Source organism: Macrosteles quadrilineatus, unplaced genomic scaffold (genome assembly GCF_028750875.1).
Source record: "Macrosteles quadrilineatus isolate MER2022 unplaced genomic scaffold, UCM_ALF_1.0 Scaffold_2__2_contigs__length_208266976, whole genome shotgun sequence".
Classification (NCBI taxonomy): Eukaryota; Metazoa; Arthropoda; class Insecta; order Hemiptera; family Cicadellidae; genus Macrosteles; species Macrosteles quadrilineatus.
This window is the reverse complement of record NW_026542595.1, coordinates 21,691,683-21,710,083: the sequence shown is the minus strand read 5'-3', so window position 1 is coordinate 21,710,083 and position 18,401 is coordinate 21,691,683. Positions and strand designations below refer to the sequence as shown.

At 34.1% G+C, this 18,401-nt stretch overlaps 1 protein-coding gene across 1 annotated transcript in view; it reads left to right on the top strand.

Moving 5' to 3' along the window:
• The first annotated feature begins 1,465 nt into the window (after nucleotides 1–1,465).
• Nucleotides 1,466–18,401, top strand: part of LOC128983990 (uncharacterized) — a 31,867-nt gene continuing 14,931 nt past the window's right edge. The window contains exon 1 of the mRNA XM_054403272.1: nucleotides 1,466–1,538. Coding sequence (XP_054259247.1) covers nucleotides 1,478–1,538 — 61 coding nt within the window. The 5' untranslated portion in view covers nucleotides 1,466–1,477. The remainder of the gene's footprint in view (nucleotides 1,539–18,401) is intronic.

The window sequence follows — 18,401 nt, the reverse complement described above, 5'->3', positions numbered from 1 at the left end:
AGAGTAAGGTACAGTATATAATACTTCTGAGAAATGTTAAAATTGAATCGATATACCCGTATCACCATGTTGCCCATACGAGTGCAGACCCTACGTTATACTGAGGTCTAGCAAGTAATTAACTAAAAAATTCCCTATAACCTGTATTGTTAAAGAACTTTATTTTAAAGGCAATTTAATAGTACAGCACAATTATTGTTTTGTTAATAATCACCTCTATACGTGTTTCTTTCTCTGAGTTATTATTATGATTAGGCTATAAGGATATTTTATATTTTGGGTAAATATTACTCCTTAATATTTAGACTACCTTCCTAATCATATTTGGAGTTTTAGTTATGTTTAGTTTGGCTAGGTACAAGCTGAATTTATTAATACTGTTGTTGCTATTTTCAACATACGATCTTGCATATATCGCATAACTTGTTCTGTACCGACAGTGGCAGATTGTTGTGAGTTGGTTGGTAAACTGGCAATGTTGTCACTACACGACTATATGACCTCGCGGCTTCATGATGAGGACTGTGATTAATGACACGTTAGTAAAACAACATTCCTAAGTGGGGATGTCACGATTTTAGTTGCCTAATGGGCTTGCTTGAGTGTCTATATTTGTTAATTGTACGGCATTCATTAGTTTATAAGTCGTCAATTTGTGTAAAGGGTTTTCACATTATTTTAATGAATAGCAATACGATACAGTACTAAGATTTAGTATATAATGTATTCAGCGATTAAGGAGATCACGAACCGTTGTCAATTCTTCTAAGACAGTCTTTGCCAACATCTATTGTGACCTTGGTTACTTTCAGTCCACTACGGAATTAATATTTGATTTATTTCTCAAGTACGGATCGATCTCTCATTAATAGTCTCCCATGATGTACTGTAAAAGTTTAAAATGGTTATTTTGCTGTATATTAACAGAAAATTATTTATATACAAATTTGGCGAATTGTTATGAAATGTTTTTTATCTAGCGGTTTGGTATAATTTTTAATTTTTATAACCTTTTAATGAACGGGTTTCGAAATCCAGCTATATTTATACAAGGCGTATATTAGTTTATTTTATGTACATCTCTGACCACCCTCTATAGTCTCAAGGAACAGGAGTTAAAACTTGTAAATATTATGACATGTATACATATTTAATTGTAAAAATATTTGAACATTTCACGAATATTCCAGATATATTTTTAAAAGTCGATAGGACACAAATCAATTAATTAAAGATAACATTTCGCTCGCATCCTTGTAATCTTATTTGTTATTTGTGAATTTGTGTTACATTATGTTCCAATTACTGTATGTACTTGATGCTGTATATTTGTACTGGCCATATTGCTATCGATCATGATCAGCTGATCAACAATGGTAGGGTGGCACCTGTTGCGCCGCCCCGCCACCCCCCGCAACAAGTACCCCGTAGTCGGCCAGTGTGGCCCGTGCGGCGGTCGCGATGACACGCGTGTAGCATGAGTCTCCCTGTCTCCCTCTCCCTCGCTCTGCTCGTCGCTGCGCTCGCTCCCACCACACGTGAGTTACGTCTACAATATTTATACATCTTATGAATAGTGTCTAAATGTATTGACACAATTTCTAAAAAAATAATCACTTACAAAAATGTCAAATATATAGTATACTTGCTTACTTATACTTGCGCTTATTAGTTTTTAATATTATTTACTAAATGTAACCATTAAATTTACGAAATATGAAAACTTGAGTACGCTGTTCATACAAATGTAATATGTTATTTTGCTTTTAGTTTAGAAATAACATTAAAACTTGATAGTAAAAAAAAATTTAATTATAAAATCCAAAGGTTGAACAAAAAATTCTGGTTTTATGTAATTTAAAGCAAGTTCTTTACTCAAATATTAAATAAGCTTGCCACAATGGACAAAGTTCTTACTAAAAGTGTCTAATGGAATATGTGTAGGCTACTATTCTTTTAAAGAAGATTAAATTAGCGAAACAGGCTTGTAGGATACCAGTACAGTGTATGAAATATTTGTAGTGCACATTTAGCAACTAAAATAGAGTCTGTTGCTAGACTTGTGATTAGCGGCTTGGACTAGGTGTGCGATGTACGGGTTCGATTCCCGGCACATTAACAACACACGGGTTTCGACAGCTTTCCCTAAAACTTCCTGTGTGATTTCTCCTGTAAATGCCGCCGTAGGTGACAAAAAAATGTATTTCAGTAACATTGTAGACATATTAAATCCTCAAACGACTAAGTTGTACTCTGAGAGAAATAAAAATCAGTTTAAAATATCAATTTGAGTTTAGTAGTGTATAGTAACATTATTGTCACAAACTCGACTGTACATATCGTGAGACTGTATTTGTAGACATCAAATGCACGCTTCTCTTTGACTGTGTTATTTAATTGCAGTGTAAACCGTGTTCATCTCGAAAAATGTATTATCAAGGGAAGACTATTTATAATTTATTTTGCCAACACAAAGAAATCCTTCTGTTTTACGCATTTGTTCCAAAGCTGCTGTATATTGCAATAACAAGAGGTATTGTCTAGCACAGATTATTCGATTATTTATCGATTATTTAACATCTATATCGTTGCGTTAAAATATTTTTTCTTTTGAAATACAGCAATAATAGGAATTGTCCTTTGGCCGTTCAAAATAAATGTGTGTTTTTTGACTTCGTGCATAGTCAAACAATTGATGACACAGAAAAGCTATGATTTAAAAATAACGTAATTGTAAAAGCATGACACTTGCAAGTAGAAGCTATACCAATAACTAATAGTTAAATACGTGGTATAACGTTATTAAAAATGGATTCAATAACAAACTCGTCCATTGGGTATTTTTTAGGTATGTTTATTTCATACTGTATCTGATTAAGTTAACGAGTTTCATATCTGTCAAAAATAATGCATACAAAATCTAGTAAAATCTTCAATCAAACAGTGTTTTCTAATTGATAATAATATAAACTTTTCTTCAATACATACACAAACTTTTAAAACATCATATAAGTTTGATATTGCATAATAGATTTAATTTTTATGGCGGAAGAAACTCATTAAATGGAGAACTGCAGGTTTTCAACAAGAAAGGTATAAAGTTGAAACAACTAAGCAGAAGTCTGAAGTTGTTTGTGCACAAGTACTTTGTATATACTTCACAACAATCTCGGTGTGAGATTAAATCAGAAAATTAACACAAGATAAACTTACTTCTCCAACTTCTTACTTTGCTGATGCTACACTGTTTGCAAATTAGAATTGCGTTTAAAATCCGTTCAATTAGTATTCATTGTTTTACTCAGATTTATCAGATGTTTAATTGCAATAAATGGAAACTATTGTGCATAGTCAAAATAATAATATTGGGAACGCATTCAATAAATTTAGTTCCAAGTATTTGGTTCTTCGAGTTTACATACACAACGACATATACCTTGTAACAGAGATACCTTATATTGAGATTCATCCAAAAGGATATTAGTTTATACACATTCTTCTCTTTTACAGAACAATACTTTACACCGCTTTGCATTGTTTGTTGTAAACATTTTAAAGATTAAAAGATGTTTCCGTTTGGTTAGGTCTATATGAAAAACTAGTTTAGATTTTTAAAGCAAAATATACACTTTTAGCACATTTTTAATTTCCTTTAGAAAATAAAAACTATTATATACGGAATAAGAATAAACAATAAATGTACGCTACCTACGATTAAAAATCCACTGCAAGGCGTTCACTTAGTAAGGACATCACCACGTCGACTTTGAGGAAGGTCACAAAAGATTTGGTAGTTCAAAATTACACCCAGCTTGGAACCACTTAGATCATTGGAAATAAATCATAAATGATTTGCAGGTACTTAGTTGAGATTTGCCATGGCAACACTCATCATATCACTCATTCTCCACTAACCTTCCTACCAAACAAACCATCTTCCACGATCGCACTCTTACGTGTCAGGTTGTAGTAAATTCAGCCGAATCTGGTTTAAAGAGAGCAAAATCTTTATAAAGGGGTTCATTTCGGTGTAACGGGCACTTTTATATTTCGAACAGTTGGACTAATATTGATTAATAATATAAATTTAGGCGTTTTTTTTATTGTACCTATATTTTGTACTATAGTAAAAATCTTTCTAAGCTAACTCTTTATGAAACTGGGATATTCATGTACATATTTATTCATGTATATATTTAAAAGTCGTGAATTTAAATTACCTTACACAAAAAAATAAAATTTAAGTAAGAAAACAGAGAGAAAACAAAATGTGAACACAGTTTGTAATCTATTGTAAGCTCAGTATTTACCTTTACATGACATATTAATACAACCATTTCCCATAGCGAACCCCAACTGTTGTTCCTGTGCATATGACGCCAACACAGGAACTGGTCATGGTCCAACACACGGGCTGTTCCGGCAGCTCACGTGCATATTATATTATTGTACTTGTTTAATAACTAATGATGTGTTCCACTTTGCTCCACGTTTGCCTGGATGAATACTGTTTGCAAAAAAAAAAATAAATAAACGGCTTTAAAAATTTATTCGTTTATCACAAAAAGATTTGGTAATTATATCGACCTCCGGACCTCACGCGAAATTAAAAATTTCTTTTTTCAAAATGGTCGAAATTTCACGCTGATTTCAAAAATGATTGTCGTTTTTTTCGGAAACGTCCCGTTTTCCCGGAAAATGGGGAAAACGGGAAAAATATTTTTTGCTCAAAACCCATGTTGTGGGTACTCAAATTATGCGGAATTTCCTCCTGGACAAGAATATGTAAACTGTATTACGATCGGACCACTATTAAGTAAAATATCACCGAAAAACGGGAAAACGGGTAATTTTTTTTCCTCCAAACCCATGTTGTGGGTACTCAAATTGTGCGGAATTTCATCCTGAACAAGAATATGTAGTTTTTATTACGATCGCTTTTAAGTAAAACATCACCGGACAGGTTAACTAACCTAACATAACCTAACTTAGGTTTAAATTAGTTTAGGTTAGGTTAGGATAGGTTAGTTTAGGTTAGGTTAGGTTAAGTAAGGTTAGGTTAAGTTAGGTTATGTTAGGTTAGGTTAGGTTAGGATAGGTTAGTTTAGGTTAGGTTAGGTTAAGTAAGGTTAGGTTAAGTTAGGTTAAGTTAGGTCAGGTTAAGTTAGGTTAAGTTAGGTTAGGTTAGGTTGGTTTAGGTTAGGTTAGGTTAAGTTTGGTTAGGTTAGGTTAGCTTAGGTTAGTTTACTTACAATACTCACCTATTCTAACCTAACCTAAACTAACCTATCCTAACCGATCGCTTTTAAGTAAAATATCACCGGACAGGTTAACTAACCTAACATAACCTAACTTAGGTTTAGATTAGGTTAGGATAGGTTAGTTTAGGTTAGGTTAGGTTAGGTTGGGTTAAGTTAGGTTAGGTTAGGTTAGGTTGGTTTAGGTTAGGTTGAGTTTTGATAGGTTAGGTTAGGTTAAGTTTGGTTAGGTTAGGTTAGGTTTAGTTAGGTTAGGTTAGTTTACTTCCAATACTCGTGTTATTGATTAACTAACCCAGCCTAACCTAACTTACGAACTTAGGTTAGGTTAGGATAGGTTAGTTTAGATTAGGTTAGAATAGGTAAGTATTGTAAGTAAACTAACCTAAGCTAACCTAACCTAACCAAACTTTACCTAACCTAACCTAAACCAACCTAACCTAACCTAACTTAACCTAACTTAACCTGACCTAACCTAACTTAACCTAACCTAACCTAACTTAACCTAACCTTACTTAACCTAACCTAACTTAACCTATCCTAACCTAACCTAACCTAATTTAAACCTAAGTTAGGTTAGGTTAGTTAACCTGTCCGGTGATGTTTTACTTAAAAGCGATCGTAATAAAAACTACATATTCTTGTTCAGGATGAAATTCCGCACAATTTGAGTACCCACAACATGGGTTTTCAGCAAAAAAAATTCCCCGTTTTCCCGTTTTTCGGTGATATTTTACTTAATAGTGGTCCGATCGTAATACAATTTACATATTCTTGTCCAGGAGGAAATTCCGCATAATTTGAGTACCCACAACATGGGTTTTGAGCAAAAAATATTTTTCCCGTTTTTCCCATTTTCCGGGAAAACGGGACGTTTCCGAAAAAAACGACAATCATTTTTGAAATCAGCGTGAAATTTCGACCATTTTGAAAAAAGAAATTTTTAATTTCGCGTGAGGTCCGGAGGTCGATATAATTACCAAAGATTTATATTTTACCATTGAACTTAAGTTATTATTTCTAGGTTAAGAAACGAAAAATCTTAACGGGATATTTAAAAAATGTACAAATAGATATAAACATAACTATGTTTTTTATAGACATGCATTCAAAAACACCTATTGCAAAGCGAAACACGAGTTGGCTATTATAATCATAACTCAATTAATTACACAGTGAATAACTTTTACGCTGTGAGTTCTGATATAGCAGCTAGAACAAATAATGAATTCAATCTATAGCTCAATTAATAGTTCTTTGAATCAATTAATACGTACAGTTTTGTTGATAGTGAATATGTTTTCTTCGACAATACAACTAATTTAGTGTGCTTATAAATAAAATATTAAATTTCTTTTAACATCTGAAACAAATACAGTATAGATCAATATACTTTTGTAGCCTTCTACATATTACCTACACTTTGCCAATACGTCACGTTTTTTACATTTCTACATTATTTCTAAGTGGAATAAACCTTATACTCGTACTTTTTAGAAAATATTTATTTAATTTTTACTATATTACAACAGAGATTAAAACTTAAAACTACAATAACTGACAGAAACTTTGATCATATTTCAGGGCAACTTTATGGAATGATTAACAACAGACGGCGAGAGCCAAAGAAGTTAACGGCCATTTACACTGATATATTTCGCTACTGTCCCGTTAAATTCGCTACCTTAAGATGTAGATGCTAATAATAAGTAATTTCTTTCATTTACTTTGTATTCAAATAACTGTAACCAAGCCAATAAGTTTAATAAATTCCTTTAAAGTACTGTGCGTGTTCAAGCTTTAAATCCTTATTTAATACAATTTCACAAAATAAAAACTAACTAGGTTTAACAGCTTTTGGATCACCGAGTGGATAAAATCATATTTTTAATCTATAAGAACGCATTTAAAAAGTAAATCATAATTTGAATTCCCAAGATGAAATCTACATTCCCATGCTTGTGATCGCCAAATGGATGCAATTATATTTTGACACAACCAATCACACGTCAGCCGCAGATATACACAGCGCGAAACTTGGATTAAATCTACCTTATGTTCTGGTAATACGTGTCGTTTTAGCAATAAGGTATTCGTGATTATTGCTAGTCGTACTATTCGTTTTCATGTATTTTGAAAAAAAAAAATATTGTAGTAATAGACAACACAAGCTCTACTTGTGCGTCGAAACGGGTAGAATATATTAGATTTTGTTCATTAATAACAATTTAATCAACTCATATATTAGCGTGCGGTGTATTTTAAATATTTCAAATTTAAATTAAAAGCTTAACTAACTCTTGGACACCACTCTTTAAGATTGTGAATCCACACCTTCAAAGATTTTATTCCTCTTATTTAATTTGCTTTGATTGATTTTATTTGCTTGATAATGTATTTGATTGATTTTATTTGCTTTGGTCCTTGCATTGTCTGACATATCAACAGCTAGATGTTGTAGACATTTCTAATTTGTATATTATCATACTAAAATGTAGTACATAAAAATTATCGATGTTTTATAGAATCGTAGAAAAATAAATAATTATAAAAGTATGTTTAAACAAACTTAATCTGATTTATAACCTACAATGTTACTAATTGCCACGATACATGCAAATATTGCTATACTTTTGTATACTAATTTGTAGCCTATATGCTTATTCTTTGTATTTTTGAATGACTAAAATGTTTTTATCGTATTAGTTAACTGAAATGTATCAACTATCTGAAGTAAATGAAAGGTGGTTTGTGGAATTAAAAATGAATAGTTTTTGGGGGGAATTAACACTCACAAATATGGAATCCACGATAGAGTTTTAGTGTGACACAGTAAAAATGCCTTAAAACTTCCAATACACATAACAGTTTTTGAAACAGTATCAACTCCATAAATAAGATGTATAAGCATGTTCTGTAAAACAAAGTGAATTCGTCTTCTCTGCTTGATCGCTCTTGAGCGTAATCCAAGTGACAAGCGCGTCTGATAGTTCTCCGTATAATAGCCATACTTAATATCATAGTTGTAGACAGTTCTGTATTTGTGTCTATTAATTACAACACAACACAGATATTGCTGCAAATATTAGAATCTTAGATTACAAAATGATTTTGGACCAGCAAACTCGTAAAATTTCATAAGCATTTCATCTTGGACAAAGTGTGAAAATGGATTTAAGCTGTCAAGGAGAAAATTGGTAATAAAGCAGAGAGGAACGAAGAGGGTTTTCAATCAGGTAATGCAAATTAGCGGGACATGAAACATGGCGCCGATGAAATATGGGCTCTTGGTAAATTAGGTAATGTCCTTTGACCGTGTTTCATCCTGGCTTCCTAAATCACAAGACAAGGCCGGTGGGAGGGGGAATAGTCGACTAGGGGCTGATTTGTCTACCTAGGATTACGTTCAGTAACTCTACCGATTATGTGGCTAATATGGAGCAGCCTCTTCGAGTATCTGATAAATGATCTTCAGTACCGAGGACACAGGTACGCTAATTCTGTCATCCACATTATCTTCGTCCTTATATGTGATTGAGTCCTGTCTGTCAGAAGAAGTGTCAATCGTAGATAATGCGATGTAAACATTTTACATTCTTTAATTAATATAACCATCACAATTCTTTTAGTGTAACAGGTTCTTCAGTACTGTAAAAACTATCCTCACCTTGTAGACCCTTGTTATTATCAAGATCGGGGACATTAAACTAACTGGTCAAGGTACTATTAGGAACTAAACGTCATTGGGGACGGACACGATTTAAACCAGTACCAATTATTAGTTACCAGCTTTGTGCCCTCTTTCTTATACTTTACTTTTCATTGAAATGGCGACCATACAAAGTAGGTATTTTAAGAATGGAGATGAGTGTAGGATGAGTGGCGCGATCTTATAGTCTTGTTAGTGACCAAGGCCGACATATTCCTTAGACTCAGCTGTTAATTTAATAGCCCATACAGCTAATGGCAACTAAGGGACCTACATTATAGTGAAATCGAAACCAAATATTTTGCCTTGGTATTAACGAATTGGTCTAATTATCAGGATAGTACTGCGGATAGTCCTTGAGTAACGCACCAACTTAAAACATATAATGGTGTTAATCTATTATTTAGTATGCTCGTATGAATAAACTAAAATACGGTTTTCCAGTGGCTTTTTCTTGATTCCGAATATTTCGCGTTTCATTACTTGATAACATTGACATATTTGAACTACTATAATTACTAACAACAATTGTTCTGATTATTTAATGTGTGGATATTGAAGCCAAATAGTATATGTATATATAATCTTATGTCACTAGCAACAATTTATGAATTTCTTGTTGACATAAAACAGGCTTACCTCAGAAATTCTCGATCAATATAAAGTCTATAGTTAAAACTAAAACATTTAACTCACAACCTCTCGCCTCGGAACAGGCTCATATTAGTATGGCCTCCTGATTACTCACAATATAAAATAAATTGTGTTGCTTAAAACCAAGCTATATTGTATTACAGATTGTCATCAAATTTGTTTGCCATCGCTACAAAATTCTTTAGAAAACGAATACAAAAAAACTAATTATAAAATTATCTAATAAACTAATATTCTACCAACCCAATAATATAAATTACGGTAATGATAAAAATTCATAAGTTCTCATAATCTAAGAATCTTATAATATAGATGATAATGTTGGTAATAAACAGTTGGTGGAGATCATTTTAGCTCTCTTGGTTCACTTATGGTATGTTTATTTCCTAATACAAATTATGTCATTCGGCGAATGAATCTTATTGAAATGTACGATAAGTATTTGATGAAGCGTGAATATTTAAAATGTCCTTTCCTTATTGATAAAAAAAAAAAAAAAAAAAAAAAAAAAAAATGGTCTCGGAGCCATTTAATCTAAAACTAGGTCATAAAAAATCTACAAAATAGTATTCATTGTTCTCAAACACCATTAGTTTAATGCTACGCTCACCATTCAATCTGGTTAAATAAAACCTATTTATTCAACATCATAAACTGAATAAACAAAATGATAATAAAATTAATTCTACACACGAGATCTACCGGTAAAATCCATTCCGTGATTCTGAGAAATTCAATTAAATTGTCCTGCTCATAAACGCGTGTAGTGTGAGAAAGAGTCAATAAAAGTGACTGTAGAATCAGTTTAATCTAATTAGCCTCCCGCTTGTCGGTGTTATGTCGTTGTGATGCGGGCAGTACATGGACGGGCGACGGACCATGCAGGGGAGTGTTACGGACAACGGACTCGGGAAATGCTTTATGTGTGTGCCCTTGGTTCCACATCAACGTCAACTTCCGCACACTATCAACCATCTGTGTTAGATAAATAGCATACGATATCTCACAGTGAAATTCTATAAAAGTTCCATTCATTCTCAATGTCAGTTGCAGTTTTATAAAATAAGTCTCTTGTACAGTCTGTAGTCTTACAGTATATCATACAAGTTAATGTGGGATAGGGCCTGTTTCTGTCAGTCGAACACTCAGTTAAATGTATTAATTTTGGGCTCAACAATACACCTCTTATAACAACTGTAGTAACAGGAACGTGAACGAACTCGACTGACATTATGAGTGAGGGTACTGCGTGATTAGTACGCGTTATAGTATGGCGTATGAGTTGCCATATTAAGTAAATCCATGGTCAACAACCCCCCTTGAGCGTGCTAGCGATATATAATATAAACGGGTACTTTGGTATTATACGGAGACCACTTGTTTTACAGTGCGTTGAGGTAGTTATGTTAGGTTAGGTAATCAAAGAGATGTTTGTAGGACTTATCTCGTTTTGTTACTAATCGAACGATACCAGATGAGTCATACTTTTTATTTATGATAACTCAACCTAACATAACAGCTGCAGTGCGCTGTATAACAGTGGCCTCCGTATAATACCAAAGTACCCATAAACGTTATTTTAACTGAAGAGTCTGTTGGTTTTGGTTATGATAATTTGAAATGTACTGTATTATTGATTCTTCGTGGTTAACCATAGAAATTAAAAAGATTACACCCTTATAAAATAATATATTTAAGTATCAAAGACAGTTGTTTGTTAAAGTTGTTTCAATACAGTCTAATTGGTTAAATGAACAACGTTTACTATTTTATCTTACCATCACAGATTTTGGAAGAAAATATACATCCGTGACGTAAATTCTGAAAGGGGAATAAAATTGCATTCACAAATCAGGCTAGACCTACTGCCAGAGCCAGTTACACTTGATTTTTTCACAGAGTGCTCAGAAAGAGCCGATAATATACAGGGGTTGATGAAGGCTGTTTCATGGTTTTAACTGATTAATTATCTTAATTTTAATCGAAGACTCAGAGCTCTAAAAACGCTTGGAAATCCTACAGATGTCCAGGTAATTCGCTATATAATCCTCGCCTCCGTTAAATTGTTTACGAAAAATTGTCCTAACTCTCAGATCAACCTTGTGGGTCCGACGAGTATTCTACCTTGGCCAATTTCACATTTGTGTTACACTTTAAATGGTTTAGGTAGGGGCTCTGATAAAATTATGTTGTGCGATAATTAACTGATCAAAATATAATATGAAACACCCTACAGAGTATTGGAGCCTGATTGGTATGTCTTACAAAGAATATATCGTGATACGGTTAAATCAATTTAGGTTAACCTTGGCAATTGTTCAAATCAAGATGCTCCCAAAACCTAAGTCTATCACCCGCAACGGTGAACTTTGACGACAAGTCTAGGGGTAGTAAATTTAAACGTGATTATTTATTAGGTAAACGAAAAAGGTTGTAATTTCAAAAGGATTAATTTATATGAAACTAGACTATACTCACCACTTGTCACTAGCAGACAAAAACTGGCGGGTCTAAAAGTCGGTGAAATTTAAGTTTTTTTTTAATATTTAAAATCGGATTCTGCAACTATAATAGTGTCGGAACAAGAACACGTGAGTTGACGAAAATGGGCGTGAATATTAATTTTCGATGACTGGCGTATAGATTGTAGACTTATCGTAAGTGTCCAGAAGCGTGAGACGCATCGAACTCTTCGGGAGTCGGAACCATTTTACAGAGAACCATACCTTGTATTGTGTCGAATTAACCTTGTAAAGCTGAAAATTCTAAAATAATTCATCTGTTCGTCTAGTTTGTGTTCTATGTCAAAAAACCCCATTCTTGAGGTTATGCCGTTCATGTCCTTAAATATTAATTTGATAAAATTGTAGGTTTCATCCTTTTGAACATAGTTCAAACTAATGGCTAAAACATACAGATAGACCCAGTTGTAGATGTAGACCTGTTGTGGATGTAAATGGGTAAGTTCTGGTATTTATTTACTCACTGTACGTTTTTACCACCCTTAAAATATGGTACCTCTCACGTCACTTTGCCTTTACTGCAAATGATGGTTTCTTCCGCTATTCCACTTAATGGATTTAGGTAACAACAAATTTTAGAGAAACTCTAAAATATGTTGTAAGAACACGTTGGTGGACGGATGACGTGCACTGTGCAGACAACAAGACAATCGGGGTTCATTAATCCTAAACGCAATAAAACCATTTGTCATTGATGATATCGGACAGTCCGGCAATCAACTACACGCCATCCTCAACATGATTTCTGTGTTAGCAGCTTAGCGGCAATATGATAACCTACTAACGATCAATGGGCATAGAGTACTGGCTGGTCACTAAACTGTCAACAACTTTACTCGTAATATTAACCACTACCTTGATACCACGAATACTAGAAAAATACCGGTATGGATCATTAACATAAACAAATGACGTTTTTGGCACGAAAATAAAATTTTTTTAACATTGCTTAATGGAACTGCCAAAACATATGTTCAATGCAAGAAGTACAGGATTCGGGCCAACAACGTAATTTGTTTATGTTTATGATCCATACCGGTATTTTTCTAGTATTCGTGCTTGATACTATCGGTAGTATTACATTTGTTGATAAACGAACAGCACTACGGTATAATTAATCAACGATATGCATGCCGGATAGCAACTGTTTTGATTTGTACTATTTTTGCTATCACGATGGTACCAGATAGTTATTAAAGCCAAGCTACAAGCACAATCTTTTGACAATTTGAGCTTTTTAGATTACATTTTGCATTATAAGGGATTCGATTAATTTAGATGAATAATTAAGGGACACGATTAAGAAAAGAAATAATAGGTAAGGTAACTGAAACCCAAATAATATTGTCATATTATAACATGATGTTGAACTTAAAAGTCGTAAGTATATAAAAACATTAACTTTTTAAAAACTAATGTTAGTCTGTGTAAACACTTGATAGCAAACAAACCAAAATCAAACATGAAACTAAATTACCAATTATGCTTACTTTTAAATATACTTATAAAATATTTAAATATACTTATTTTTAAGATAATTTAAGTCGTTAGTTGTGACAACTTGTTGGATTTGAACGATTTCGTAGCATATCATTTTACAATTCAGATCCCTTTGCAAAACTGTAGGATTTCAGGAAAGCCGTGAGAGATAGAGCTTTACTAAACCCAACACAGTTTTGATGACGACGGTTCCGGCACTCGTGACAACTCGTGAGTCCGAATACATAGAGTTTGTTGTGAGAGTGATACAGAGAAGTAATTGAATCCTCGTATTACGACAGGGCAGGGGTCAGAGGGAAGTCATAAATAATATGCTTGTCCTTGCTAAGTGGCTCTGCAAGCATTTGTTTAATTGAGAAATGAGTAGGGTCTCTCTCCCCCCCCCTTATCTGGCAAACACACATAGCTACCCGCATGTGTGCAAACGCCGATGTTCATTTACGAAGCCAAAATAATTGGTTTAAATGTTTGCCAGACTAAATCGATTTCTGTGGTGCTAATGCATGCAATCAAAATCTTGTTGGTGGTCGAATCAAAAGGGTGGACATCAAATAAACACAAACACTAAATGTTTCAGTGGAGAATACTAAAATATTAACGTACTTACGCTCTTTAAAGCCTTTCCAAAGTTGTATAGCTTAGTATAATGTTTACCTAACGGTTAATCTTCAAATTCCGTTTAAAATTGAAATTCCCGGATAAGGTTAACTTAGGAAAACACTTTAACTATTATAATTCCAAATTTGTTTAAAGACTCCATTTATTTGGACTTAAATGTTTTATCCATAGAGATTTAAAAGTTCTGGGTGAATTAAAATCCAACAGTCTTGTTGATTTTTAAATAAGATGGGTTAAATAAACAGCAACATCAGAATAGAAACTGAAGTAAAGAACCCCCCTATTAAAATTTCCCCTATAACCCTATACATATCTTACAGTCTAAACGTTTTAAATAGCTAGGATTGGAAATATTTGAGTATATGTTTTGTAGTAATTTCTTAAAAATTCAAAATTACAATTATGTGAAGAATAAAAACAATCTTGTCTAAATACTACACATTTAGAATCATATAGGATGAGTGTGCCAGTAATGACCTTCAGTAACTAACTAGTGTATAGCTAGATTGTTTTTGACTTTTAAGTTCAGTTTAAAATAACCAAAGAAATTTTTATCAAACATGGAATAATTCATAACTATACCATTTTAGGGTAGGCTAGAGTTAACTACGAAATTTAAAGGGTCTTCAGCTGATAAATGAATGTACTAGTCTTTCGCTCTTTTTGAGTAAAATAAGATTGTAATGAATGGCTGGTATTAACAAACACCAATAAAAGTATCTCAACAAGATTTTTAAGCAGTACTAACGCAAAGTACAAACTTCGAACAATGGCTGTAAAAATGTAATAAAAATTGATAAATAATATATACGTCAGTTAATCAAAACCCCATGGTGGAACATCTTATTAGTAAATGTAGGTATACACACATGCTTATAATGTGTCATTTATATAACTAGGTGGCGTTCGCAGAGGCATCCACAAAATTGAGCGGAGTCATCAAGGGTTCATATTATATTGTTTTTGTAATATTGCAGTAAAAACAGTCGTTTTTAATGCATGCGTTGCGGGTCTAAAGTAGTATTTTTACTCTTTGTGAGTAAAAATCGTTATAATCCTCTATGGAGTAAAAACCAGATGTTGTCAACTCAGTTGTAAATTTCTATTGTAAACGATTGCATGTATCGAAATATATATAGATTTGTGTTTCGTAATTATTTTAACCTACAGTCTACAGTCTCTTCCCATAGCATTTTAGCATTGCAGATACATTAATCCATTCCCACACTCAACACTGCTCACCTTTACTACTTCCTTCGCCACCCCCTACGTCGTGGACCTGCTTCCCTCTCTTCCCATAGCATTTTAGGATTGCAGATACATTAATGTAATTGCCAAAGACAGTTCCAACACTCTGCACTGCAAGTCTTACTACTTCCTTCACCATTTCCTACGTCATACGTCCTGTACATATGAGGGCGGCAGCCGCGGTTCCCTTACTCTGCACTGCAAGCCTTTACTACTTCCTTCACCACTTCCTACGTCGTAGGGACTATTTCCTTCCCTTCTCATAGCATTTTAGGATTGAAGATACATTAATCTAACTGCCACAGACGGTTCTCACACTATGCTCATACTTTACTACTTCCTAAAGGCCTGGTTCCACAGGATGCGGAATCTCCGCCGTGCGGTGCGATTTTTTCCGCTGCGGAATTAAAACGACACTGGTTTAATGGAGTTCCCATGTGTGCGGTTCCACTGACTTGCGATTCCGCATCCCGAAATTTCCGTTCCGCATGGCGGAGAAATCATACTGGTCTGAGAGCAGTAGCAGTGCGGATTCCGCCAGCGGAGAAGAGCCATCAAATATTGTGACCGTGCAGATGTTTGGGTATCAAGTGTTGAACGGGATCTGATCGTGGTTGAAACCCCTTAAGTTTCGTTAAATAAATAGCAAAAATACTAAATATTGGTACATAACTTAGTGTTACCGCTAGTTTCATCTCGGCAATCAATGGTTGTTTGTCTCGATTAGTAGTGTTGGTGGGTAACTTAAGTAATCTTTGATGAGATCAACCATAAAGAAAAATTGGTCTTTTGACACACGGAAGTACCGCTTAAACTTAGTTTCGTTGTCAACTAAATTATTACGAACCAGAATGTTATACGCCCCTTCACTGTCCCGATTCTTAAATATGTCACTTCGGTCACTGCGACTAGACACTAACAAAGATAAAAGATCGACAACATCATCATTAAATGTCATCATATAGCATCAAAGCCAAAAGGGCTTTCCTCTTTCTATCCATACTCGTCGCTAGTTTGGATAGAACTGAATCTTCGCAACGTTATTTTCGCAGTCTGTAGAACCACCCTTCTGATTTTTCGCTGCGTAATTTTCCGCTGCGAAAAATTACGCACCGCATGGCGGAGATTCCGCATCCTGTGGAACCATAGCTTAAGCCACTTCCTACATCGTGTACCTGTTTTCATCACTTCCCATAGCATTTTAATATTTTAGATACGTTAATCTAATTGCCACAAACATTGCCCACACTCTGCACTGCTAGCCTTTATTTCTTCTTTCACCATTTTCTATGTCGTGGACATGTTTCCATCCCTTCTCATAGTATTTCAGCATTGCAGGTACATTAAACTAACTTCTACAAACGGTTTCCAGTTCCCACACTCCACACTGCTCACCTTACTACTTCCTTCACCTCTTCTTACGTCGCGGACCTGTTTCCCTCTCTTCCCATAGAATTTTAAGATTGTAGATACCTTAATCTAATCGTCATAAACAGTTCCCACACTCCGGACAGGTCACCTTGACTACTTTCTTCACCACTTCCTACGTCTTGGACCTGTTTCCCTCCCTTCCCTTAGCATTATTGGATTGCAAATACCTTAATCTATTGGTCATAAACAGATCCCACACTCCAAACAACTAGCCTTTACTACTTCCTTCACCACTTTCTACGTCACGAACCTCAAGCTAGTGTCGTCATTTGATTATATTTATGATCCATACCGTTTCTGTTCTAATATCTGTGGAATAATGCTATCAGCTATTTCTTTATCTACTGCATTCAAAAGTCAACAGCTGATCATATGACTTTGTTTATGTGTCAAATACTGCTTCCATAAGGATTACATTGAAACTTTGAGACCCAGTGGGGCGGATTCCTGAGAGACTTTTTTAACGCCATATAGATGTTGGCACTCACCGATATGGTCTTTATCACCATGCAAAATTTGAAAACGATTGATTCAGCCGTCTAGGAGGAGTTTGCGTATTACGAAATGCATAAGAGTCAACGTATAAGAGCTTCGCTCGCTCCGCTCAATTAACAAATAAGGCCCCAAAGTAAAATATCCGTTTAAGCCCGGACTTACTTCGCTGAGAATTTTTTTTCTCAAAATCAGACTAATGAAACAGTAGACCATAGTAATTCTTTTTAAAGAGTGAAGAGTAGCTTCTTTGTAAAACAAGTACCTAATAGTCTTTTCATTTAGAGTTCAAGCTAAATTACTCTGAAACATAATGGAATATCACGTAAATAAGACATTAATTGTTGTTTTGATACGTGAAAAACTCAATTGTGAAATAACTCAATATCAGCTGGAGGCAAGATTCTGAGACTGGGAGCGCTTCCTGCCACATATTGAGTCGGTTTCAATCAACCAAGTCTTCTTCAGATCACAGGAAGTTCCCAGTGATCAAACAGACCTATTAAGTTGTATTGCGTCTCAAAACAGGCAAGCACTATATTTCTAGCCAGAATCTTATAACGTAGAAATTAGACTATTTTCATTTTTGAATGGCCAAACTATTAACTTGTGCATTTCAATCAGTTTATCAAGTGCAATCCGTACTTAAAAATAATGGTGTTTTGCATAAAACAATTTAGTAATACATATCTAAAAACATACCAATAATCCCATAAAATTCATTTAGTAAACTAGTCTTTTGTACAGTTCAATATTTATAAATATCTATTGTCAAGTGTAACGAGAACTGTGTTTGGCAATTGAAACTGTTACATGTCAACGTTGGTTTTGTAACAGTTGAAATTGATGGGAATGTTTCCAGTTAAACATTTAGATCTAACCTTTCATCACTTATTAAATAGCGTAATTGAATTATCAAAAATATCTAGACTAGTTAGTTTTAGTTCCCAAAACTATTAGTATTTTGAA